The sequence below is a fragment of the Buteo buteo genome, chromosome 23 (assembly GCF_964188355.1).
Source record: "Buteo buteo chromosome 23, bButBut1.hap1.1, whole genome shotgun sequence".
In the NCBI taxonomy this organism is placed as follows: domain Eukaryota; kingdom Metazoa; phylum Chordata; class Aves; order Accipitriformes; family Accipitridae; genus Buteo; species Buteo buteo.
Window position 1 is genome coordinate 19,354,849 of NC_134193.1, and position 27,761 is coordinate 19,382,609.

The 27,761-nt window shown below is 48.9% G+C and overlaps 1 protein-coding gene across 3 annotated transcripts in view; it reads right to left on the minus strand.

Annotated features, from left to right (window-relative positions):
- VAV2 (vav guanine nucleotide exchange factor 2) overlaps positions 1-27,761 on the minus strand; it is a 149,650-nt gene that overhangs the window by 97,940 nt on the left and 23,949 nt on the right. For all 3 annotated transcript variants that reach the window (XM_075054861.1, XM_075054863.1, XM_075054862.1), the window contains exon 2: positions 17,911-18,027. In XM_075054861.1, the coding sequence (XP_074910962.1) occupies positions 17,911-18,027 (117 nt within the window). The remainder of the gene's footprint in view (positions 1-17,910; positions 18,028-27,761) is intronic.

Consider the following 27,761-nt stretch of genomic DNA (forward strand, 5'->3'; position numbering starts at 1 on the left):
TCCTCTCGGAAGGAAATGGATGAAGAAAGTCAGCTCCAGCCGGGAGTGTGCCGACAGCCACGAGTACCGACTTCTTCCAAAGGCTGAAGAAGGACAATTTCACGTGACTTCATCATAATTTTTATCTTATTTCCTTGATTTGGGGACAGATTCAGAGCAGCCAGTGAAGCTCACTGGAAGGTAAAGATGCTCTCCGTGGGTATGTGTGTGTGCAGCAGTGCCTGATCAGGATTTATCTGAATATTTCTACAAGGCCATACTAAAAAGCTCTATTCTTCACCCTGACTGGGGCCGATGACTACATTAAACCACAGCTCCTCTCCCAGCCCCTCGAAGCACCCAGGCGCTGCAAAGGAGGACTTGCAGATGACAAGTACCCAAGTCATTAACCCCAGTTTGCACTGGAAATCTTGCGTATAAACCTTGCTTTTGGGGCTTCTGCAAGACGGGTGCAGGTTGTACAAAAAGGACAAGGCTTGAGGACACCCACAAGGCTTGCGATGCTGAAAATCACGAAAATAAATGGCACTACCCACTCGCCCATCGCCACCGTCCTGCGGGACAGAGGGAGCTCCTCCGCGGAGCTTCGTCCTTACACGCAGACACATAGCTCTCATCAGATCCGTCTTCAGACCAAAAAGTAGGAACGAAAGCAAAGCACGACCACTGCTACAGTGGGGCGAGCCCAGCTGCAGCGTTTCTAGCGCATAGGGAGGCACACAAATTTAATTTACTGGGGTCAACTCTTTTTTGACCAGGGAATAGCCGGCTGGAGCAGGAGGGAACAAACCCACTGATTTTGCCTTAATTTTAAAGCTATTCAAAAAGTTACTGCTCCATACGCTGGAGCATCCATACACGGCATGTGCAGCTCTTCGCTCACTGCTACGCTTCAGCGGCTCTTCTGTCTTTAGCGGCTGGGGTCCTAACACTGCTAACCGGGATTTAATTTGCTCTTGCTAATATTTTATTCGTGGTATTAGGTCATGTTTCCCTTTCCACTTGAAAGGCATCTTCAGCTTACTGGCAGCAGTGAAATTAATAGAGAAATCATTAGAAAGCATAAGGCTAGGGCCGTGCAAATCACACACCACAGAAGATTACTTCCAAACAATAAAATTAATTGGTGTCATCAGCCACTAGCAGAAACACAGAGAGAGTTCGCATTAAAAAACATAGAGGATTATTGACAGCCCGTGCCTCCTCATACATAAAACATTTGATGGCATAGTTTTATTTTATTATTTTCTATGCATGAAGGCTTTCCCTGCATGGAGCTGCGGAGGAGAGTTGAACCAGACAGCAAGACGCATCTGGGACAGCGATCCCACAGAAATACCCCAGCTCCCGCCTGCACGAGGTAGCTAGAAATCATCTGAAGACCTGGTAGATTTGGGGGCATGGCTTGAGGCAGTATTAACCACGCTGATTTTCAGAGGACAAGCACTCAACGCCTTTTGCAAGTCAAGCCCTACAAAGATGGGTTGTCTTACAAAGACGGGTTGTCTGGACCCAAATTTACTGGTTTCTTTTGGACACCTGGGCCACGAGGATTTGCCTCTTGCAGGCGCTTCCAGGGAGTAAATCCCACAGCAAACAACTCGGTCCTGGCACAATCCGTGTTCAGCTCCCGGACCCTGAAACAAACACCCTCCTGCTCCTCCATGGTTCAGGTTTGGGTTCATGGCATCTTCCCAGTCTCTCCCATCACATCGGGGTCTGGCCCCTTGGTGACCCACGGAAGCCATGCAAGGAAGAACAGAGGATTTTGGCCCTGGCTACAGCATTTCCCCCCCAATATTAAAAAATGGCTGCAAAACAGTAAACCCCATACACTTGAGAGAGGCAGACAAGGTCATCATCTGAGCAAAGCAGAACAAACACTATAGTGCTGCCATCGCCACGGTGGTAAAAAAAAAAAAAAAGACAACAATTAATTCCAAGTCTTGAGAAGACTTGTATGAATTTGTTTTGTTTCGGAAGAAAAAGAGTAAGTAGTAGCCTCAAGTCAGGATAATATTTATTCACATGCTTCACTTTGAAGTTCAGCCCCTGTCGACTTCACGTGGTGTGTGCACACGCTAAATCTCCTCGAGAAGAGAGCTTTATGAAACCACAGCCCTGAGCAAGGAAAGGAAGAAAGGAAACTGTTCAAACCCAGGTATTAACGAAACAAAACAAACCTTGGCACCAGGGGAATTATCACTGTCCCTCCAAAATACAAAGGAGAATTCAAATGGGTTTATTATTGCCCCTTCCCCAGATGGTGCAGACCTGTAGAGCAACCTCTTAGGTTCAGGGAACTGAATTCCATGGCAGGAAAAGCAAAACAAGAAGAAGAGCCCAGTTAATCTCCAGGATAAATCCCCATTCACTTGGTTCCTGCCATAAAGGGATTTCTCTATACTGCCATTTCTTCCTGACATCATTTGGATGCATTTCCACGCTTACGTGAATACCTGGAGAGCTTTAGGCTGGGAAATGGGCAGGAGCAGAGACACATCAACAGGCAGAAACATGCTGGGACTGGTGGCAACACATCCGCAGGCACAGCGAAGCCTTGAAAAGCACCATTACATCCAACACCCCTGCGGCAAACTCCTTCCCAGCCTCACGTAGCAGGAGCTGCCTTACTGAGACGTGAGCTTGTCTCCAAGACATTTCTGTTTTCTTAAGTAACTCTGGATATTTTCCTTCTTCACGCATGTGCCTCGAGCAGAAACCACCAGCCCTGGGCTGGGTGATGGGGCAGCAGCTTACTGCACCCACCCTCAGCACCCAAACTCCAAATTTCAGGGCAGGTTCCAAATTGCATGGGGTGAAAAACCTTTATGCACTTTGCAAACATTTCAGTGTGGGTTTGCTCAGCACATGCCAAGGAGCAGAAAAGCAAACAGCCCTGCCTTCTCCAAACAGAAGCACCACGAGGATCATGTTGCAAAGAGCCGTCGTTGTTCAGCTCCTTCCTTTCCCCCTGAAAGCAGGCAATATATATTTTTTTCCAAAATTCCAAGCGCACCATGGATAATCATCAATATCAAAAAATCCCTCTTCCACTTCACCTGCTGTATTGCCCAGAATGCAAAGACACAGGAAAGGAAAGTTTCCCTCTACATATCTTGCATTTCTTATCTCTCTGCATGAGTGCTCTGACTTTACTAAACATGTAGGTAAACCAGGATGCTAAATTACAGCCTGGTACCCTTAATGAACACTACTGGGTAACGTTTCTTATCTGACCTTTCTTTTAGTTGGGTCACTCATATTTATAGTCATGCTTCATTTTTCCTTAAGTGTGCCCTTGTTACGGCATTTACCCGTTTATGTTTCAGAAGAGACTAGGGTAAAAATTGATTTAATGGAGCTAGAAATAGAATGGAGCAAAACCACAAAAATCTAAAGATCTGCTTGTCCTTCAGACAGCTTACACGAACAGGTACTTGCTGCGACTAATTTTAATCGATTGCTACCTCTTTACAAGCCTTTCTGTGGCAAGACAGAGCTGGAGAAGCATCTGGGAAGAGCAAAGTGCATGAAGTTAAATGGTTTTTGACTGGTTTACACTGTTGTAACACCCAGTGCAAACAGAAGTGCCTGTTGTAGCTCGTGGTGCCACTTCACAGAACCCAACAGCTCCCGGGACCGGCACAGCAAACACTGCTTTCAGAAAGCTTTCTCCAGCAACACCACTTGCCAGCCCAAGCGGCTGCATCTCTTTTTCTCTGCCTTCAGGGCTGTGGGCACTGCCCTTTCCCCGCATTTCGAAGCTCCCTGCCACTGTGAAAACAAGAAGCCCAAAACTGAGCATCCCTGGCTACAGACCATCCATCCCTGGTGTGTCCCTTCGCCTAGTCCAGGACAGGTTTTCTTAACCTTCCCTTGCTTTTCCAATTCTCCCCCTATCAAGGTTAAAACTGATTAGCTGCCAAAACAGTGGGATAACGTGGTGAAGGTTCAGGCTCTATTGCTCCTCTGAAGGATAACTGCTCTTCTGTGAGCCATTGACCAAGAAGAGGCACATTAGAAGAAGCCACAGGGTACGCCGAGCGCTCCTGCAAGGGGCAATTAAACTCTTTTATGTGCCAGAAAACGGCTGCGGAGGTGGGAGAGGCTGCCCACAGCCCTGGTGAGCCCCAACGCGTCTGCAGAGGGGAGCTGAGCGGCGCAGAGCGCTGGGCTGTCGTCGCACCACCACTGTCCTGGCCACCGGTCCCAGTCCCGGGCAAGGGCTGCCAACCACACCGCCGGCAGTGCAGAGCCTCTGGGATGAATTTCGGTTCCCCGCTGGTTCAGTTCTTTTGAGAAAGTCAACTGGGATCCAGCCAAATACCTCTCCAGCCCATAGTCTTTCCTGCAGGGAGGATTCCTGGGAGGTTTTATGATAGAGGAGACTTCATGGTAGCCAAAACCACCGCTGCTTCAGGCCAGTCCCCAGGTCCTTTGCTGCAGGGAGCACAACCCGGCCGCAGCCCCGAGGAAAACCACCTCTCCGACCCATCCCTGCTCCCTCTCCAGGACCTGCTGGTCCAGATCCCAGGCTGCAAATGGAGGGGCGAGGGAAACCCAGACAGAAGCAACCTGTAATTTCACAGCACGAGTCTGCTGCGTGGACCTACCGCAAGCGCTCTGGAATCAGGAGATGGTCCAAAGCTGCCCGGTCTCTAATGTTACAAGGAAAAACTCCTCTCTGGCATTTTTCTTAAAGCCTCAGTCCCAGGAACCTTGCAATTACTTGCTAACTGAGCTTTTGGGTTTATTTTTTGTTTTTAGCCTCTTGCAACTGCAGAAAAAGCCCAAAGCATTACTCAAGTGCTCCCTAATCACTTAAAAAAAAGGCGTCTAAAGACAACCCTATAGTGGTGTTGTTTTTAAAAGAAATAACCCCCTTTCAGAGCACGTAAGCCATACACCCTGAATTCTCTGCAACATCCACAGACGCCTGCACAGGCATGAGAGTCTGCTGCAAACCCACGCACCCAGCCAGGGAGCAGAAGACCCAGGCAGAACCAACAAGCCCCTTCCTCAAGGGACAGCCATCGTGAGAACGCAAAGGACAAGACCACACGCAGGCAAAGCAGTACCAAAAACATCCCCCGTTCCAAGCAGGGTTTTTGGAGCTCGACTTCCCCAAAATCCTCAGCCCCACAACCCTCCTGCAAGTTCTTCCCTGAGCTCCCAGCTGAGCTCCTGCTCTCAGAGCCTTGCACCCGCAGCCAGCCCTGGCTGTCCCAGTTTACCCTCAAAAAATTACATCTGGCAGCTCCTCAGGAGAAACAGCACTGTGAAAACACACACCAGCCGGACCCCGGCAGGCGAGTGTTAACCCTTCATCCTCCCCCAAATCCCTCATTTTCTTCCCTTTTTCATCTCCCGTTGGCATTTATGGTCTCCAACCAACACGATAACTAGCGTGTCCCAGTTTGCCCGGGAAGGGTGGAGGAGAAGTTTTGATCCAAGGACGGGCTGAACGCAGCCGGCACTAATGGTGAGACTACAGCGAGGGGAAATTTCATCAATGCACAAATGGAATTTGCCAAGAGGCATTTTAAGAGTCAATTCTTCACACTCCAGTAATTAGAACAATATTATGAAAAAAGGCGAGAGGGAGGGTGGGAGGCAGCGCACATACTGGGACTTGGCTGATGGAGGAAAGGGGCTGAGCAAACAAACAGAGTCAAGTGAGGCCTCAAGGCAAGAGTCCTTCACATGGTTCCCTGCAGGTTGGATTTAAACCAAAAGTTTATCCGCTTCCCAACTGTAGATTTTTCTATGCATGCATGTTTTCAAATAAAATTTCATATTTACATCAAATATGGGCTAATGACCCTGACCTAACTTCCTTCTTTACCTCAAAAATACCATCAAGGTCAATGGTGGTTTTTTTCCCCTTCCAGGCCAACACATTAAATTCAAGGTCCTGCTACAGACTCTCCGAGTGACTAATAAATCTCTGTGCATGATCTAAGACATCATAAAAGTCTAATCCCATTGAGCACTCGGTCCCAAAAATCAGATTCCTGCAGAGGATCTGTCATCCAGGGCTACAAAAATCAGAACACCCCAAATCGTTGCATTAGCTGAAGAGGCTTAAAATCAGCTTCCCATCCAGCATCTACTATAATGGGATGAAACAGCCCAGCTGAAAAACAAAACAAAACAAAACCAACCTACATGCTGGTGGATCCATCTCTAACACCTCCCTGGCCGCTGGAGCAGCCTCTCCGGGGAACTGGTGGACAATATTTGCTGCTGCTCTCCAGCGTCCCACATCGGCGTGCCCATACTGCAGAGCCCTCGCAGCCAGCTTCGCTGTGTTATTTCCAGGAGCCAGAAAATTCATTTTTAAAGAAAAATTAATTTGCTGTGCAAATCTAGCTTCTGCAAAGACAGCCTGTGAGGAGAACTGATGCGTGGGGTTCGAGATAGACTGACGCTGTACAATGGTTATTCATATCTGCTGAAAGTGGGACTCAGCCAGTTCAATTCACATCTGCAATGAACTGTGATCTCAACTCTGCTTCTGGAGCACAGAGGTCCTTTTGATAAATCTCTGTGTACAGGGACTAAAGCACTATTTCCGCATGAAAGAAATATATTCAATTTTTTTCAATAATCTTTACAGTCCACTGGCTTGGAAGACCGAGTTTCTCTTTCCCATCGGAGAGCTGTTGCACCCCATCAGGCTCAGGTACGCCGCTGGGACAGCAGAGAGCAATGCTCCGGAGCCTGCTGTCTCGCACCCCAGCTCTCCAAGCACTTCTTTTAAGTTAGTTCTCCAGCAAAATCTTCAGTTGCTTTGTCTTTTGCATGTGCCCAGAGGAGACCAAGGTGCCACGGGAACACCCCTGATATCACACCCAGCGCTTGCACCTAAAACCCTCCCAGGATCCCCAGCTCTGATTTAATTGTCAGTGCACATGTGTATCACCGACACCAAAAGGTCTGTGTATGGAGAAGAATCTTTCCTCATTTTTTATCTTGAGAAAACTCTGCAAAGCTTTTCTTTGTCAAAACTCCACTTTTGTACCAGTTCTCTCCAGATACCTGTATGTTTTAAGTTAGATGCAGAAAACCAAGAGAGAGACAGAAGAGTACGCCTGTAGGAGAGCCATTGCTCTGTGTATAAGTGACATCCACTGCATCTTCAAGGACCACACAATGCAAATATCTGTGCAACTGCCTCCCTACTCATATGAGTAATTCGACTGTCTTCACCGAAATGACTCTTAAAGGATGTGAGATAGCAGCACAGGACTACTGGGTCTGTCACTGCTCCACCGTTCTGCAGGACCTGGACAAACTGCTGCTTCTTGGGCGACATCTACACCAGCTCTTCAGACAACACAAAATCCACATATTGTATATAAGTTGTCCTCACTGCTCCATCACATTCAGGCTTCAGCCTGTGGCTGAGCAACTGGGCATCACGCTCCAGCTTTGAGACCCTTCGTGGGCTTCAAGTCAGAGAGATACTCCAGAGCTGCCTGAAGTCAGGGTGACCTTGGAGGTGGCAAATGGAAGAGGTGGAGAGCTGGAAATAAGCTCCTGCATGTGGCAGGAGTTGCAGAGAAGGTGCTTTTCATCAGTAGCTGGCATCAACATTAAGGCAAAAAGATGAAGCCTCGCCCTAGGATTAGGATGGGAAACACCACCATGCCAGGCCCCAGAAGAACACGCAAACTGCTGGCTCCGATTTACGTGTTACTTCCAACCCATTTGCACATAGCTCCTTCCCCTGAAGTATTAACCACCTTTTTCAAAACCTAAGTAACAGGCTGTGAAATCCCCACCATCTGTTAGCCAGGGAGAAATCTCCACCACAGCTAAATCAGTCTCTCCCACACAAGCCTTACTCATTAGTAGGAATGACTGCAAACATTTACCAAGTCCACACTGGCTCAAAAATTCCTAAAATTACTCACAACAGGCCTGGAATAGGAAACCTTGACAAATGCAACTAAGTGCAATGTGTCCACATCATTAGCTTTACCCAGGGTGCGTTAAGGCTGCTTTCTTGCTACCGTGATTATGCTTTAATACGCAATTAGTGGGAAGAGAATGATGTCGAAGAGGAGAACATCTCACTTACATGCGCACCATTAAGACCGAGAGCATAAATGAACTCACGGCGGCATCACCATCTGAGGCTCGTTAACTGGAGCAGCAAAGCACCGAGGGCGAGCGAGCGTTGCCGTCCCACCGCAGGTACGGCCAAGGGCGGCGCAGCCACGCTTGCCACGGTCGCCCCATCTCCCCTGCTCTGCCAGGTTTGGAGCCAGGCAAGGAAAGGTCTGCAAGAGCTGGAAAATACAAAGGTTTCTTTCCCCAAGAGAAACGCTCACATTTTTCCAAAGGGAAATTGGTACTTAAGATAATTACACAACCCTAACAGATGGTTTTCAGATGTCTTGGGTCATCCTGGCCTCACCTGTGGTGATCAGAGAGAAGCTTTATAAAACCTATTCAAAGCAAATTGCTCCCTACCAGCACCGCAGATGCAGTCCAGCCCCCGATCCCGTGTTACCGCCTGGTTCCCAGCCTGCTGCGCCCAGCACAGCCCCTGCACACAGACCGACCCAATGCCCTGCCGCTCCGGGATATTTCTCACCAAATTTTCCAGCCCTCTATCCCTCGCATGCATGCGTGCCAACGCTGCACCCAGCCTGCAGCAGACAGGTGGGAGGAATCCTGAATGTACAGGGAGTTTTTGGAGGAATATTTCATTTCTGAAGGAAAAGGGAAAAAAAGAAAAAAAAAAATACCCCTATCTGGAAGCTCTCCAAGAACAAACAAGCAGCCCATTCTGACAGCCAGTGGAACAAAATAGTCTGAGATGGTTGGTTTTGGGGTTGGGGTTTTTTTTCCCCCCTTTAACTTTCCCCTCCATGAAGAAGTGTGGGAGGGAGAAGAGAAGCCTCCTCATCATCCCTGGACGTAGGTAGCCCTGGTTTCTAAAGCTGTCCCTGCAGGTGGACAGGACCCGCCGGTCAGCAACCTGAAATCTCTCAAAAACCAGGAGACTCAGAAGAGACCGAGACTGGGCGAAAGATGGAAGCGTGAACAGCAAACCTCGCCAAAAGCAAGCTCTGCTGAGACACGGAGGTTTCAACACTTTTTTTTTTTTGTGCCCTGGTTATTTGCTGTGAAACATTAACATTTCTTTTGCAATAAGCGACTGTCCAAATGCAAAGTATCGATCTAGCAGGAGCACGGCGGAGCCCCAGGCTCGCCGACCAAAGCCCATCTCCCTCCGAGCATCCCAGTCCTGTCCCCTCTCCTGGGACAGGCTGGGGAAGGGGCACAGGACACCCGAGCTTCTCCTGGCATCAGGACATTCGTGTTCAGCTGTGATATTTCAGCGTGCTAACTTGTACCAACCCTCCTCTGCCCCAAGAGGAATCACAATTTCCTACAGAAGCTTCCCACCCCAGTTTTCTTGACTGTTTCATGGAGAAGATGCTGTGCAGAATTATCCCGAGGACTGGAGTTTGTGGAGTTTGGCTGTGCCAATATTTTCAGGCTGATAGTTTCACTTTTTGTGTGCTCTGCTAAAGCACGGTTACACCCACATGTTAATCTGTTTGAAGAAATGTTAATTATTATTGTAACCAAAGCATTTGGCCTTGGGACAGTCTCCTCATCAGACGCTACTGTTCCAAGAGGCTGAGAAATCTGCAGAAGGTTTTAATGAAGAAATAGAAGAGCTCATTAGAAAATAAAAAATTCCTTTTATTCCAAGACTCCCTTAAGTGATATTACCTGGGATGTATTTCCTTCCTTTCCCAAAGCACATGCACACTGAACAGTTAAGCTCAAGGGATGGCAGCTGCACTAATTGAACAGCAAGACATACAAAGACTGACTTTGCCTGTTGACATCTTTCAGTCACGATGATGCTCACTGTATCATTAAGTCTCAAACGCATGATGATATAATAAAGGAAAAACATCTCAAGGGGTTCAAATGAAACCAGGCATTTTTCAAACAATAGCCAAGAACTGTTGGGTCACCCAAAAGAGCCTGCCTTCTTCCCCCTCCCCTTTTTGGAGACACAGACTGGAAGATGTTTTACAACTCACAGGTTTTTCAAGGAAAAAAAAGAAATTTTTTTTTTTCCCCCAATCTTGTCTAAAATTACTGCAAGGAGAGCTCAGACAAATCAAGAAGGTAAAGGAAAATCAATTTCATACACATTAAGGATATGCATTTATCCATGTCCTGATCAATACCTCGGATTCCTTGCACATTAAAGCACTTCCATCACTGTTTAAGGCCGAACAGCAGAATTCTCCCACCCAGACTATGGGAGTTACGAAAGATCCTGCCCATGCTTGTTTGATCTGAAACATAATACCCCTTAATGTGACCCCTTGGAAAAATACTGGGGAAAGCAGCCAAGAAAGGGGGGAAAAAAAAAAAAAAAGAAAAAGCAAAGCTTCCCAGAATGAACATTTCTGGCTCTTTCAGTTCCACTGAGATGCTGCACCATCTATAAACAGTCCAGATTTGCAAGTAGGAGAGAGAGGAAGGGCAAAAAGCAGGGAGAATTTGCTACAGAACAGCTAAAAGCTTCTGCAGCAGTGAATACCAAAGGGCCACCGCCGCTGGTGCCCAGCTCCTGCTCTTGCTCCAGCCCAGGAGCCAGTTTTCATCTCATTTCATGGGACATTTTCATCTGCTCTTTGTGGACACTGAGCTCCCGAGCCACGCCAAAGACCTTACAACACCTCTCCTCCATGCTCCCCAAAATCAGAGCAGCTTTGCAAACGGTGTTAACTCCCACGGCGGTGTCTACTCGTGCTGGTCTCTCACTTACTCAGCGATGCACAAAGTCCTCGGCAAGGAGCTGAGCTTCTCCCGGGGAAAGGCTCCCTGCTACGGCAGCTTGGCAAAAGCCCCCAGGGGTGCCCAGCCGCCAAAAAGCTGAACATCGCTCCGGGCTGCGGAACCTGACGCCACGAAGCATTTCTTGGCAAAGAACCCAGCCCCGATAACCGGAGACCTTGGGCGAAGGTGGGTGTCCGCTTTCGGCCATGCAACGTCTCACCAGCCCTAATCCCAAGCAGAAAAAAAGCCGGTTGTCAGCAGAGACTTGAGGGAGCCCAGCATGTCCCTTTCTCCTTTCGGCCGGTGGGACACGAGGTGACACCAGGACCACGGCTTGGGGGTTCAGCTGCCAGCTCCCCTGCCTGGGCTGGTAAAACCCAGGTGTTTCACAGAGGGGCTTTAGGGTGCAGTGAAAGACTAACTGCATTTTATCAGCAATTTGTTGCCTGGGCGCAATTTAAGGCTGCGGTGCTGTTACTGGCCCCCCGAAGACCACAAAACACACCAGCGTGGCCCTTTTGACATTAACTGCAACATGCAGCTAGGAAGATTCACAGGCCGCCAGGTATTTCAGGGCAATATTCATAGCAGAGCAGGGAGGATTTCCAGGATTTGGAGCCTAAAAATGTACATTACTGGAGGTGCGGCAGCACCTACCACATCCCTCATGGCAAACACCGCCCGGGGAAGGGTCCTGAGCACGGCACGGCGCTGTGCAGCAGAAGGCACTGTCTGGTACACGCTTGACTAGCCGCAGAAATCTGTAATTCATTTACCCTGTATTTTAGGGAAGTTAGCGTCAGGGTTTCCTGTACATACTTTTAGCGTTCCGGCTGAAAACATCTGCTGGACACACTGCACCTGCTAACGCAGCCCCGCCACGAACCGCAGCACGTGTCTTCACGGTGCCCGGGGACAGGAGGGTGGGAGGGGGGTCCCTGCATCACCCCACGTCCGACAGCATCACCCGAGATAACCTGCACCACGGGAGGGACACAGGCGACCCAGAGCTCGGTACATACGGAGCGTGAGACAAGCGGCCCCCAAGTCCAAATGAACCCTCAAGCTGGCAAAAGGCTGGGTGTGGGGGGGGGGAATAAACCCAACCCATGCTGTTCCAGTCTGCTTTTGCCATTTGTACCACTCATCCCAATACCCAAACCTCCAGTCCAATTCCAGCAAGGCCATTTAAAACACAGGTGGCCAAACCCCAGCTGACTTAACGCCAGCTGAGCAATGCACCAGCAAGCCCAGGAGGGACCAAACATCACCCGCGGCTCCTGCGAGCGACGAGGGAGTTCGTGATTAACGGGCAGGTGGTGACATCCCTGCACAGGCACGCCACGAGCTGCCACGGCAGGGCTGCCTTCCCCACGCTCCACGGCTTCTCCCTCGGGCAAGCACCGCAGCACCCAAGGGCCCTCGGCAAAACCCCGCGGGCAGCGCCGAAGCCACGCGTGAATTTTCAGCTCGTTGGCAAAACGCTTCAGTCGCTTCCGAAAAGCGCAGGGGTGGTCCGTAAAGCGCAATATTGCCCCGCAGGGGCTGTGCTGCTCTGCACGTGGAGGGACGGTGTGGGCTCAGGGTGCACCCGTGGCTCCTTCTTCGGTGGGGACGATGTCACGGCAAGCAGTGGGCAGGCAAGGGGTTAAGTGGGTTCTTGGTTTCTTGCATGCAATCACTCACACAATTCTCTTTGCAGGGCAGTTACTCCACTGCTCTCTTGGGAATTAAAAAAAAAAAAAAAAAAATACACACAGACTTCTTTAGGAGCACTTTTCTCACTTCCCACCCCACCCACTGCACACGCGCTGTGCGAGTTATCCAGCAATTAGAAACGTTTTCATCGGCGATAGGATCCCTTTCTTGACACGCATCCAACCACCACGTAGCAGCCATCTGAGGAACTGGCACAGAGGAACGCAACACGGGAAAGTCCGTCCGGCTGCCCCGCTTCTCTGGGGGATTCGTAAAGAAGCAGGAGGGGAGGCAGAGCCGCCGGCCCCGGCACTGCGGAGCCGTGGATGGGATGCCACGCTCGGCTGCCTGTAGCGCTGTCAAACCCTCCTCTCCACTCCCGGCTGCTATCGCTTCATACGCTCAGCAGTGCGTACAGAAAAACGTACTGCTTTTCATTTGCTCTTGGCTACAAGAGGTCAGAAAAAAAACCCAAAAGTCAAGAATGGGAGAAGGAGAGCTGCTCCCACCGCCAGCAGGTCAGCTGCGGGAGGGCAGGCATTGGCCTTGCTTTGTTACAGCTCCAAAATGCAGCCATTTATCCAAAAGCCTTGCAATTTTCAACTACCTATATTATTTCATATCTATCTCTCCCCTTTTCTCCCCCTCATATGCCCAGACTATGTTACAAAGGCACGCTTTAAAATACTGCTGCAGGGATATTGACTTGTACGTGAAGTTAGAGGTGATGGAGGGAGGGGAATTCTCAGCAGAGAAACAGAGAAAAACACAAACCACCAACTCTCAGTTATTAATCCCTTAAATAATTCTGACAACGCTCCCCACCCTCCTATCTGAAACCAAGCGGAAAACTCAGTTTTCTGACTCTCTGCAAGAGGGTGACGTGTGTTTGTGTCGGAGAGGGACGGGGGTACGATGGCAGTCAAGCCCCTTCGCGGCTCTCCCAGCACCCCATCCCGACGGCCGGCGAGGTGGGACCTCTCGTTTTGCAGATTCTCCAACCGCAGGGAGCTGGTGATAAAGCCGGGGACAAATCTGCAACAGCATCCAGCGAGGACAGCCTGGATCCCCCCCCAAGGGCTTTCCAAGAGCTCTCCACGCTGGCTCATCGGCAGGAGGAAGGGGACGCCTTTACACCAAAAATTATTCCGAAGACACAAATGCTTTGTAGAGGGCACCCATCACTTTTAACCGTGAAAGTACCGGCACAGCCCCTCTTTGGCAGCTCTTGCTGCAGCCGCCGGAGCGTGCCGCGCTCAGGGCCGCCCTCCCCGTCACGCACATCTCCTCCCCAGACGTGCGAGACAAGCCATGTACGAGTTCTCCGTCAGCCACCCCCGGGTCACACGTGCCAGCGAACCTTGGTGGATTCAATTAATTGAGAGGGAGGATTGATCCAGACCCCCTTCCTCTGAGCCCTGCTCGAGCTGCGAGGTCGGTGCAGCTCTCACCAACCTCTGGACCAGAACCGACAGAGTGAAAAACACTACTTTAATCTCAGTATCAATATCTCCTCATTTTTCAGCTGACCTGTGACTCGCTTCCCTTTTTCATTTTTAGAACAGCATCATTTTGTATCCGTGGGTCAGGGTAGGAAAGACCCTATCTCGCAAAAAAGCTTTTTTCAAAGAGTACAGGAACTTCAAAAGAAAGTCAGGACAATTAAATACACGTCAGGAGAGCTGAGAGGAGTGGGAGGCTAACAAATGCCACGCTCCACAGGTTTATGAATATTTGAACTATATTTCTAAAAAAAAAAAAAAGTACATTACTGCAAGTTATTGAAAATGAGTAACTCCCTTTAATGAACCTTGCTACCATCATGCTGACTAATAGAGTGATAAAGAGTTTAATCCATATTTATGTACATTTTATCTCATTATAGTTGGTGCCAATAAATTAGCAAGTCCAATAAGAGTTACATTTTATACCATCACTGCTATTAAATGTGCATGAAGTAGTGTGCAACAGCACACTGTACATGAGCACTAACTTTTAATTTTATTTCTTTTTTAGGAGCCAGGCTATACTAGCAAAGACTGGGCACAGCACCCTGGCAGAGAACCCCAGTGCTCATTCTTGCAAGATCAGACCCTAATTCGGGATGAGGCAATATTAACAGGGGTTTTCTTCCTTGGAGCACTGCACGCTGCGCTGCTTCTGCATCCTGCAGCGGAGACACAGCCACGGAGAAACACTTCTGCAGATGTCACTAGTGATTACGGATAGCTTTAAACTTTAAAGGAATAAGATTTTTAAAAAAATAATAAAAAAATTAAGAGCCAACTTGTAGAAAACAATATAATAATATATTTTTTTAAGGTGTCTTCAAGAGGCACAGCTAGAAATACAGGCGGTCAGCATCTCAGGTCACTTTTGGAAACCTCTGTCATGAAAGACAGCATGTCCTTGTCACAGCGGGATTGCTTAACAACTGGACATTGGGAAAAAAAACTGGCTGTGAGCAATTTAAACTGGCCTTTCGACTCCCTTGGGTAACTGGGAAACACTGCAACTGAGTTTACAAGAAACATGACGCATCTGTTTGGCAAAAGCCTGCACTTGCCAATTACCCGACATCCCACGAAGGCAGAGATGGAGCTTTTCAGCTCCACAGGAATTTTGGCCGGAGAAGCCCATGTGGCTCACCATCCCATTTCACCAGCTGTTATCCTGGTGACAGTAGGGAAGAAGTAACTTCCCAAGCTTAAAACTCAAGCAAGTAGCAAAACCAGGGATAAAAACTCAGGTTCCTGGACCCGAGCAGCCCCCAGCCACACTTGGTCCTTCGGAGGAAGCTCCATCAATCCTACGGCAGCTCCTCCCGGCTGAAGCCCTGGCTCAGAACCCAAAGGGAGCTACGGAAACCTCTCTCAGAAAAACAGCCGGTCAAGGCAAAACGGAGGGATCTGATTTTTCTTCCTCTTCCAAAGCACTAGCGTTTTTCTCACACCAAGAAACCCCGAAGGACCCTGCAGATTCCAAAGGACAAGCCCTTTACGTATAGGTTGGCACCACATAAACGCAAGCCCCTGCCTTTCTACTCGGTAATTACACTGCAGCAAACCCAAATGTTACTAGTAATTGCTGTCTCGCTGGCCTTCTGGTTTGGAAGAGAGAAATAACTATTTAAGTGGCATCCAGAAAGGAAACACCCAACACTACTCCACCAAGGTTCCTATCTAATTACATGGTTGACTGTTACTGTGCTCCGTTCAGAAAATTCTCCTACACGGCGTAAGTGTCCTGTAACCAAAAAATGCTACTGATCTAAGGAATTAATAGCTCCAGGAAGAATTTTTGTGTGTGTGAAGTTTGTGTTTGGCCAGTGGGAACGTGGATTAGAGGCTCCTTTTGCTCTCCCTGTGACTCAAAACGGAAAGGCGCTTTGGTCAACAGCAGATTTTTCCCTGTTTATTTGCTTTGCCACTGTTGAACACAGATCTGAGGATAATGTGGGAATGAAAGGTGGCAAAGACAATGGGGATGTTTTGACAGGCTTCCAGAGGGATTTAGGGTGGTGCAGACTTGAACAGCTGATACCTCCACCAAACTGATTAAAAACTGCACTGGGAAAAGATCAGCGAGGTTTTTGCACACAGAATCTGTGCCTCCCACATCTTAGAAGGTTGTTTAAGGATGACGATGCACGTGAAAATAAGCAAGATCCAGGCAATGAAGTACATTTAGATTTCTCGGAAGTTTATGACAAGTTTCCTTCCAAAGTCTCCTAAAAAACTAAATTGTCATGAGGTAAGAGGGAATGACAAATCATCTCCCCTTCCCAAGTCACAAATCTGAACGTCCCCCACAAAAAGTGAACAGGAGAAGGAGGGAATAGCTGTTCCCTAACCAGACCAAAAAGGAAACCAAGCTGTGTTCAGCTGACGTGTTCCAGCAGTGTTTAACGCCAGGCTCTATTAACAGGCATCTTAGGCAATTTGAAACAGCACAAAGCAAGAGACAATGTGACGATAAAGCAGCATTTTAATTAGCAGCGGTTCTTTCCCCAGCCCAAAAGGTTCCTTCTGTGCATTCATATTCCCAGAGCAACAAAAGCCTTCTTGTATTTCATAAATCAAAAAATTCATAAAACAAGCCCCTGCAATTGCACATTCCAGATAATGGTCCAGAAATAAATTAGGCAATAAATATCAAATAATATATCCCCATCAGCAGTGAAAATCTACTCTTTGGATAATCAGAAGAGAAGATGCCTTCCAGCAGCTTATGCCTGGTAGCTTGAAATAGGTAAAATAGAGAGCTTTAATAAATCTTTTAACACCTTTTCCACTGAAGAACATAGCAATTGTCCTGTGTAATAGTTTCTCTGAGCCCAGTATCCATCAGAGTAACAGCCGAGCCCTGACGCTGTTCACATCAAAAGTCAGGGTATCAGAACAACAGCCACTTGTCAAAATCCCATAGAATTTTCCTCCCTCGTAGCTGGGTCTCGTTCAGCATTTCGTGCCATCCATCAGTTACACCAAAAACCACAAAAACCCACTCTCTCCTCTCCCATCGAGGTGACACACGGTGCAAACAACAGCCAGCACCTAAGAACGGCTGGGAAGAAAAAAAAAAACCTCCAAACGCATTTGTGAGAAACTCAGTGGACTCATTTCACCCTGGCATGAAAATTCCTCACCCCCACGGACACTCACTGGCCATGTTACAAAACTGATGGTGGTTTCAGTAAAGCTTTTTTTTTTTTTTTTTTTTTTTTGCTCACAGCCATGCAGAGAGGCTGGGGAAGGACTGTGCGAGGTCTGCACCCACATTGGGGCAAAACCAGAAGCGCTTGGGGACGAAGGGTCCTTGCCACGTGGTTGGTACAAAGCTGGGTCCGGGCTTGTAATGATTTGTAACACTGCTGTAGGGAAATGTTCTGCTGGGGCTGAAGGGTTCAATCCCAGGCTGGTTTGAGCAGGGATGATGTTTAATGCTGGTTTGAATGCACCGTCCCTATGGGGAGCTCAGGGACAAGGAGATGATGTGGCTTTGCCCCAGTCACCCAGCAAGGCAGCACCCAGTCCCCAGGGCTACATCTTCCAACAGGTCTTACGAACACATAGATACAAAGGTGTTTTGATTCCCCCCAAAAAAGACATTTTTCACGTGCTTTAGAGACTGATCCCAGAGGGTTTCTAATCTAAAGCAGAAAGCTTTCTCCCTTCACTAAGGACACAGCAGAATCAACCCCTAGATGTGCAGGCTACTATGAGCACAGGGGAACAGGTGCCCAACGCATGGGTTAAGGGTGCAGAAGCTGCTCAGAAAACCACAAAACCTTCGTATTTTCCATCCAAAACCTGCAGCATAAGTCTGGAGAACTGCCCCGGTGCCAGCTCCATCACTTCCCAGGAGCTCAGGAGTAACTCTTACCTTTCCAAAGTCCCGTACATCGAAGAGGTCGAAGGGATCAAACAGATCGCTGTTTCTTAACCCAAATTTGTCGTGACACACTTTTAGGAAGGTTCGGATGTTCTTCAAACAGAGAAACTGGGGGAAACAAAAAAGAAAGGGAGGGGAAAAAGTGAGCAAGACAGGCACAAATTTTAACTGAGATTTACTGAGTTAAATTCACATGCGAGACAAGTTAACAAACTTAGAAACTTGCACTGAAAAGCCAGGCATTAGTTTATTTGTTGTTACTGAAGATGTCGGAATCCTGGTGCCCCATGTGGACTCCTGTGTTCTCAGCTGCGCACCAGAAACAAATGCCCTTTTGAAAAACAAGTTTCACATAAGGTAACATTGCAGAAGGGTTGGAAAACTCAAGCCAGGACGTTTCCCTTTCAAGGTCGAAGCCAAATATAAATTACAGCTGATGTTCTACAGAAGCCCAGTGTTGAACTTTTAACCATTTCCAGCATGATCCCATTTGGTTCCCTACAGAAGGGACACAGGTTACAGCGCTTACTGTACATATTGCTGTACATCTGTACGCATGCATGCATACACGCATCCCAAACAAAAGACTGGGACAGTGAAAATTAGGGTTTTTTTGCTTTGGGGTCCAAAACAATGAACAACTTATTCAAGTCACATTTGCTCCCTTAGCCTCGCATCCCCCAGATGCTGCAGGCACCATGAACGCTAACAGACCCATGAAACATCAGCCAGCCACGGGAGCCGCTCCCGACCCAGCTCAGATTCCCTTTCCCAAAACCAGGGCAATCCCTGGAACTGTTTCCACCAAGCTTTGCTCATCTTTAATCTTAGCCCATTTGAAGAGGCAGAAATCTCACCCCTCTAGGGATCACCCTCAGTTCTTCAGATAGCTCAACTAGCAGAGGGACATTATGTTTCTCTTTCAAGAAAATCCCATCACCGACTATAGCAATAATTGGTCATTTGTTTGTGAGCATTGGGGATTTTGAAGTCTGGGGACTCCAGACGGTCTCACTCCAACAGTGATGCCTGGCAGCACAGGGGCTAAGATAAGAAGAATAAAAATCTGCTTCATTTTTGCGGCTGCATCACCTATGTCCTTCATCAGGATGGACTGACTCTGCTGAGCAAGCCAATTAATTTCACTTCTTTCTGCATCCTCATGCTACTCCACAAAATACCTTCAATTTATTGCTGTCGTTTTAAACAACTCTTCTTTTTTTTTTCCAGCAAATTCCTCATAAATACGTAACAAATGCTTTAGAATTATAAGTAAATCAACCCATTAAAGGGGTGAATCATCCCCACGTGATAAATAGGCGCAAGATACAGGCTGCCTTTGGGTGGGTTTGGTCAGCGCGGTTTTGTCACATGGCACTACCTCTGCTCCCCGAGTTGTCATCAAACCAACACCACGCAAAAACACTGCCTGCAAACTTCACCGCGAGTTCAAAGTAAAATAAACCAGCTTAATTTTCTTTTAATTAAAAGAATCAAAGCAGAATCTTTGGGGCCGTCATATCTCCACAGGCATGACTGCGACGCAGCTTGTCGTTATCACTGCGTTTGGGATTATGCGTGAGCTTTGTGGCGATGGATTAGCAAACCCACCTCATTAACAACAGGCCGATTCACCTACACAGAGAAAGAAATAACCTTTTACCCTTCTCCCCCACTCTAACCCCCTCTACATGGAGCTGCCGAGCAACAGCAGAGCTCCCCCAGCGCAGGACATTCCCGTCGCATCAGAGCCTTCTCATTAGACAAGCAAGTGCCAGAGGCAGAAATTGAAAACAATTCTATTTTTCTAGGGCATTCCTCTATCTCACATAAACACTGCAGTAAATATAATCTGTCTAGACTGAGAGGTTTTTTTGGAATTGCTTTACAGCCTCTCTCACTGATATGGGTTATTTCATAACTTTATCTTCTGGGTCTCTGCAAGAATTTACACCCTGAGCAAACCGGCTGCTTGCAGCAGGGGTGTATTTTCTGTTGTACTGCAGTCTAATTGATTTCAAATTTCTAGCACGTGTTTATTTTAAATCCTTTTAAGCCTCCAGTTTTGAAAGTTAATGACACAGCTTATAGCCATAATTACACACAGCAAGAGGCAAGCTTCATCTGCAGAACTGCCCTGCCTTTCTGCGGCATTTGCCCCCCACCTCCCGCTCGCCCCAAAGCTGGGGCAGCCACAAAGGGTTCTCGGGAAAGACGGACTTTCACAGCACCGATATTCAGCCAAGCGAAAAACACCCAACGGGTGGGAAAACCCGGACCCTCTGCAAGATGCCTTTGTGGTTCAAATTCCTGAAAAGCTCAAAGTTCACACCACCTCCTTCCTGAAGGATCGCAAAGAGATCACACATCCAAACAAATGAACACCTCGTCCTGACGGTGTTTCTAACAGGGGCTGAGCCTCGGCTCCATCACGAGTTTAGACCAGGCTGAGCTACCCCCATCTCAGCTTCGCTGACGAGGACAGGACAACCACACTTTTCCAACATCAGCTGCATCCAACTGTCTTTGCTCATCCAATTCAAACCTGGAAGCCACCTCGCCACCAGCTGCTAAACGAGCACAAGGCAAAACACCTTCTCGTCCTTTCGCTCACAGGCGTTTCGAGGTTGGTTTGCTGTTGATGGAAGACCACGAATTGCTGGCTTAATGGTGTTACTCAACGGCCACATGTTAAAATTAGCTACAATTGAGTACGAGCTGTGCCGAGGCCATTTTATTTACCAGTCAATCACACCTTTGGACAAGTAAACACTCCGCAGGAGAAAGAGAGAGAAAAATCAATGTTCTCCGTGGGGCTCATTCACCACCTGCCAGGCCCAAAATCAATGGTGTCATTTAGATCCTTCGAGCGAGAGACCAGAGCTGAAGCAGGGTCCTGCGATCTCCTTTGGTGCGAGTGCCGGTGGGAGCCCAAAGCACCGCGCATCCCGCGTCCCACCATCGCCCTCCTCCGCACCCAAAGCGACCTCGGTACCCACCAGCCATCGCTTCTGGGGATAGACACCGTCACCAACCGGGATGCTCAGTTCTGGAAACAGACCCCAGAGACCACGGCATCTTCCACGGACACCGGTGTCTCCCACTGTACCACCAGCCGGGCTCCGAAAGCGGCCACAGCACAAGTCCCCGGCGTGGGGAGAGCTCCCCAGCCACCGCAAAACGCACCCAAGGGGCTTTGGAGAGGGAAATTACTAAAGCCAGAGCAAAGAGGCAACGGGGGCAGGGATGGGACCGTACCACAGGGAGCAAGAAACTCATCCAGTAAAACAAAATACCTTGAAGCCTGCCAATAGATGAGAAAAGTCTGTGGTCAGCTCTGACCCGATCCTTTGAGGGTTGCAAGGAGCCAGCACTATAGAGAGGCAGCGGCGACAGCCCAGCTCCTGCTGTTGGCACAGCAGAAGGGCCCTGCCACCTGCACTCGCTGAGTTTCGGAACAGCTTTGCTTATTTTTAAACACTCTGCAACGCCTGGAAGGTGAATAAACTGCTCTCGGCTACCGCCCGTCCTGCCCCAGCCCTGCAAAAACCTGCTTTGCAAAGCAGGGCAGCTGCAATTTCGGCAGCTCCGCCTGGGCCCTGGCCTTCGTGAAGGCACGGCAGCGAGCAGCCCCCAGCACCTGGACACGCTGCAAACTCCTCAGTAGCTTCTGGGATGTTCTTTTTTTTAAAGAGGGTTTTCACGGCATTATTGGGTTTATTGAATTCAGTAAGTTTAGAGGCTCCTTGGATGATCGCTGCACATAGAAAGGGTATTGCTGCCAAGTTTTCAATGCAGCTCAGAAAACTTGTCCTGCAAACTGATAAATACATCGGAGAAGCCTTCCGTGGAGATCGAGAATGGGACAATTGGTACTTGGGATAACCCCAGATACTTGGGATAACTCCACTTTGCACAGGGAGTTTAGAGGGGAGATGCCGAGCCACCCCAAACCCCGGGCTGGACGGGCAGGTCGGATGTTTGTGAAGTTGGAAACTACGACTCCGGGGATGGGAGGGCAGCTCACGGGAGGGTGCACGGTGGCTCAGCACCTCGCTCCTCCTCACGGCCCCGTTTTAGTTACCACCACCCCTCCCTGCGGTCCCCGTATGACTGGGCGCCCGCAGCACCTGCGCTGACTAGACAGCGGCCATTTCCGATGCAAATTCATCAGAAAAAGATCCAACTACTGGAGGACGGTGGGGTTAGGTTGGAAACGGTCCCCCGGCCTCGGCAGAGCTGATGGCAGGCTGGAAAGCCGCGTGCGTCCCCGGTCCTCGCGTTTGGGATGGCACAAGGGAGGGGAGGTGCGAGGCTCGGGAGTCTCCAAGAGACATTTAACAAGGTGACAAAACGTAGGAAAAGGAAAGAAATGGGCTAGACGATTTTGTCTGGCGGGGCAGGATCATGCGACAGCTCACAGCTTTTTTGGAAAGGGCCTTTCGGAGAGGCAGCGGCTGCCGGCGGCTGGGGTTAGTGCTCCGGGGAGGAGCGGGGCCGCACACAATAGCGCTGGGCGCTGGGCACACGGCCACCAGCTGAACCGCGGCCAAAGCCGTGGGCTTGAAATGGGTCCTGCAGCATGCAAGGAATGCTGCAGCTTTGCCGTTTGAGATAACCCACTGACGAATGACGAAAGTAACTTTCTGTAGCGCTTCCTGACCGTGATGTCAGATTTCCTCTTATCTCGCTGCCGGCACGGCTCGAAACCACCAGGCGAAAAGTAAGTCCCTGACAGGGAGCTGTGAGCATCTGCTTATCACAGCCTTTGCAAACGGGGAAGGGAGGGTCTCTCATTGAGAAAACACATCATTTGCAACAATCAGTGGGAAAATGAGTATCCTGTGGCACAAACCTCTCAAGAAAGCCGAAGGATGCATCTCCCGAGTCATGTCGAGTTCCCCCGCGCTACTCTGACATTGCAAAGGGGCATCGGAACTCCCTTTACTTGTTCCAAAGTCAAGAGCGGAGAGAAAGTCCAAGAGCATCCAAGTACCCAGCAGCAACTGCAGGGCTGCAGGCAACATAACTCCGCATTTAAAACTGCACAAATCACGACCTTTATCTAATCTCTCCAAATGGCTCTGCCTGACCTAGCTCCTTCCACACCAAGGTGTTACCGGGAGAGTTTTGGGAGCAGTAATAAGAGTCAAAAGCACAAGTGGAGCTTGTATCACCCTCCACCAGCAGCACCAAATTTTTCACGGCTTTGTTCCTTCTCGTGCTTCACCCCATTGTCTCTGGTGGAAAGGAGCAGCCACAGAAACAATACAAAACATCTCTGCGGGAAATTTCCTTTCCCATTCACATTTGGATTCAAGTCGCAGCTCATCAATTACTTTAGATGGACAGATTAAATTCCGGGTTGTTGGACAGCAGATTTATCTATTGAGAAGTAGAGAATGAAATTATTTCTCAAATAATTTAGTGCTATTATTTCCCCCCATTTCAAAGACATTCCTACCGCAGAGCGCTCACGGGCTGGGCAAATTCCACTTAGCGAGACTGATTAATGAGCCCGAAATGCTGATGAGCGCTGACCTCCCCACAGCTTCTCCTTCTCCTTACGTCCACCCACAACCAAGGATTAACCCTAGGAGAGCACCTGAGGGAGAGCAACCGTTTATTTTGGCAAACACCCCACATCTCATCACCGGGAGGACTGGGAGAAAGCAAACCTGCAGAAAGCAAAGGTTTTTCCCAGCAAGGAGCATCAGCCAGACCTCAAAGGGGCTACAAACCTCCTGTACAAGCTCGCCAGGAGCTTCTAGCTTGCCCAACAGAAGCACAACACTGGGAGGCTGCCCAGCAGCAAGCCCAGCACCACAGCATGCCGGGACAGGCTGCCGAGCCCCGCTTTGGTACCTGCTCGTCTCGCACCTTTGCTCATCATCGCTCTGAAACGGGTCAAGCAGATAAAGAGCTCCCAGTTACCTTACGGGAACTTCCCATCGCCACGTACGGGCTCTCAATGGGAAGAGGTGTCTCGGAGAACAATATTAAGCTCATGGACTGGAAACCGGAATATACATAAAGTTGTAAAAACAATTAAAAAAAAAAACAAAAAAACAACAAGGGGAGGTTCTGGAGTAACTGATTAAATACACTGAAGTCACAAGCCTCAGCCCCAGAGGGAGAGGAACGGCTTTTAGCAGCACTCCAGTCAGAGTGGGCACAAACATTAACCAGAGCTCCTGGATTTCATACAAGACATGAACTACTGAAACAAGGCGAGGACCGGAGGCAAACACCTCCGAGGTGGCAGATGTTAAGAGGACGTGGGAAGAGCGAGAGACAGAGCACAGGGTCAAATGATTAAATCCAATTAGTCAGAGATACAGAAGAAATGTTCGGTGATATACTGAAGCATACTGAAGATGTATCGGATAAAACCGCATCTGGTGCTTTCTCTGCTGGCAAGAGGAGCCCGTGCGAGGGCAGCAGCATCGTGTGTGTCCCCCCCCGGGCTGCTGTCACCCCACCAAGCAGCACTGCACAGGCCAAGCCCAGCAATGCGGGAGCTCGTCCTATTTTATCCTAGGAAAATTTTGCTGACCCCAAACTCCCCCTGAGGACCGCCAGGCTCATTTCCTCCATTACACATGCTCCTTCAGAGAAAAACGGAAAAGAAAAAAAAAAAAAACCAACAAAAACCAACAAAAGTCCAGAAGCGTGGATAAAACCCCCATCAGGCAGCCGATGAGTCCGAGATGATAACGCAGGGCTGCAGGAGGGGACGAGGATGAAGTAACACCCCCCAGTTTGGAGGAGGGAAAAGAAATCACAGGAACGCCCAGATGCCCGCGTCCTCCGAGGCAAACTCCCGACGACCTGAGCCCTCCCCGGCGGCACGGCAGGAGAGGTTCGTTAAAACCCACGCAGCGAGCCAGCAAGACCCCGCATCGCGTGGCCGGGAGCGGTTGGCTCGGCCGAGGGCGGCCGTTCGGCGTCCGCCTGTCCATCCGTCTGTCCCGCCATCGGAGGGTCACCCAGCGGCACGCAGGGGCTTTAAATGAGCGGAAGGAAACTGCGACTTCCCAAAGAAAACGGCAGAGCCGCCGCCGATGACAGTACTTCCCTGCTTTGTGGAGCCCTCCGAGGGCTGCAAACGTAAGGCTCTGCTGAGAAAGGGGGAATCGTTAAGGTAAGGGCTTTAACTGCAATGCCTGGGAGTGCTTTAGTAGAGATGCTTCCAGGGTCTGAAATTCTCTGCTCACACACCTAAGGTCTGGACAGCCCAGAGCTTTTGCCCAACCACCCAAAATCCAGTGGGTCCAACAGGTTCAGCTTCGGTCCAAACCCCAACCACAGGTTTGAGGTTTGTGCAACTAAAAACCTTGCCACTGAGGTTTTAGAAAACCCTGATCCAACTCCCTGCATCACATCAGGCAGCTGATTGTACTTCAGAGATTTATGGTTTAGATGTCTAAGCAATCTGCAGAGCCGTTCCCAGGAATAAAAAGAGCTTCTTACAAAATCAGGTGGGCGCAATCCTCTCTGAAGGCCCTGGTCTTCACCAGCTCCTCCTCCAAGAGAGGGAATTTCAGGTTTCCCTCTCTGAAGGACAACACTGCTTTGAGCCATGTTACAAAATGAAAGTATGAGAAGCAACACCCTTTTTTCCTTTGCTACCCCCTCTAACGGCGATGCATTTTGGGAGCTGAATGGAGAATACTGGCTTCCCGACTACATGAAAGAAGGGCAAGTGGGTAGTGGGACACTACCACATCCCTAACGACCTTGGACAACCCTGATGCCCTTGTGTTACCCCAAATCAGCATCTGCCGATGTGAAAATCCCTCCTGGGATGCTCTCCTGCTTCGATGACCTGCCCGGACAGTAGTGATGAGCCGCATCCTTCACAGCGCTGGGGCGATGCCTGGGAAAGACCCGTGTTACATCCCCCTCCCCCAAAAAAAAACAAAAACCAAGCACAGAGCAGCAGTTTTCTTTGCAGGTCCTATCCTGCCCCAGAGCTACGTGGGGCTGGCTGCCGGGATGGGGGACGATGGGGCAGGGAGCAGAGGCTGTTTGCAGCCTGAGCTACGGCTAAACGTGGGAAGACCACCAGGTATCACTGCCACGCTTTAGAGGAGAAACCCAGCTGGATCTTTTGAGGCTTATCGGTATCATAGGCAAATCCAACAAAGGGGTTTCTTTTCGACTTTCCCACACAATCCAGGGTGAGAGCCTCTGACTCCTGCGTCCCAGATCTGGGCTGTCTCTGCGGTATATTTACCAGCAGGCTGCCAAATCCACGCTTGGCTTTAGCGAGCAACACGATACGAGACTCCATAGAGTTTGGAAGGATTGCTCAATCTGCCCACGTTTGGCACCTCTGACGGAGAGTCCCCTTCCACGCTCATTAAATTCAGCCTTTTTCTCCTCTCGCTGGAAAACATGCAGCTGTGTCAGGGGAACTCAGTAAAGAAAGAGGCAGGGGGGGAGATGTCTTGGCTTTTACTATTGATGTGAAGTCCTAAACTCATGTTTGCCTCACTGGGGCTCACACTTCATCACTCATAAAACATGACCATAGATAAAAGATGGGATATGCAAAAAAGGAATTGTGATTATAGCTGATCAAGAAATGAGATACCTTCCCACGCACTGAGTTTTCAGCAAAAAAAAAAATTCTAAACATTTTGGCCAACCCGAAGCTTTAAGACAGGACTATGACCTGAACCATGACAATCAAATTATAACACAGAATTCAGCTGCTGTTAAAGAAAATGAGTAATTGCGTAACAGTATATAGTGTTACACTGTAATGATACGCTTACAGAGAACTTTCCAAGCAGTCATTGTTCTCCTGCTCTTCAGGCTGGTGCAGGGAATCAGACCATGATGAACTTTTGACAGGACAGTGATGAGAACAGCTACGGTATGTCTCCAAAATGAGTAAATAGCAGCCAAGTCAGGAAATCAAGCCTTGTCATGTCAAGTATTTGGGCCAGACCTGAGAAAAGAAGCTCCAGGAGGTAGCCTGCAAGCCTGGGCCAGTTCAAGAAATTCACAGAACTTATTTTTGTCTCTTTAAAACCAAGCTGCCCTATATAAATGCTGAAGAGACAGGCTCTGAGAGTTCGGAGGCAGAAGTGAACCATGGGGTGGGATCTGAGGTAGGTGCCTGCAATAGCTGAGTCCAATATCATTTACACAAAACCATCAAAACAGACTATTATTAAATAATAACCAAACTTATATGTTGAATTCAAGACCTTTATATCAGTTTTACCGGAGTCCCACGTGAGCCCAGATTTAAATACCCATTGATATCTCCAGACCACCCCTGAGCTGATCGGGCACCGGCTGTCACCATCAGAGGCACATCCTCACGTCAGGGCACAGAGCAGTCTCACCGCAGACACCATCTGCTTTTCTTTTTTAAAACATCCCAAGAAATCTTATTTCAAAAGTTCTGCCATCAGATCACCGGCATGCCACCTCCCAACATCCAAAAGACTTTTCTGGCAAGAGCTTGTACGGATGCCATTGCATTATTCATCCATCACGGGTATATGCAATTTTTCTACACACAATCAAGGTTTTGGGTGACCTGCTTCCAATTAGACTCACTTCACTTTCAGAAAGCCTCAGAAATCACAACTAAATGTGTTATTTTCCTCACTGCAAGAAGTGCCAGGTTACCTGCCAGGAAGCAGAAGTGCTGAACAAACGAACCCCTGATACATTCATCCCACCGAGCTAAAGCAGCGCAGCACGCAGAGGGAAAGCACCACTGAAAAGCAAAAACTCAGCCATGAAAAATATTTGTAATGCTGCATTTGTTGCAGCTTTCACCTTTTAAATGGGCAATGGAGGAAATAACGGCCTAGAAC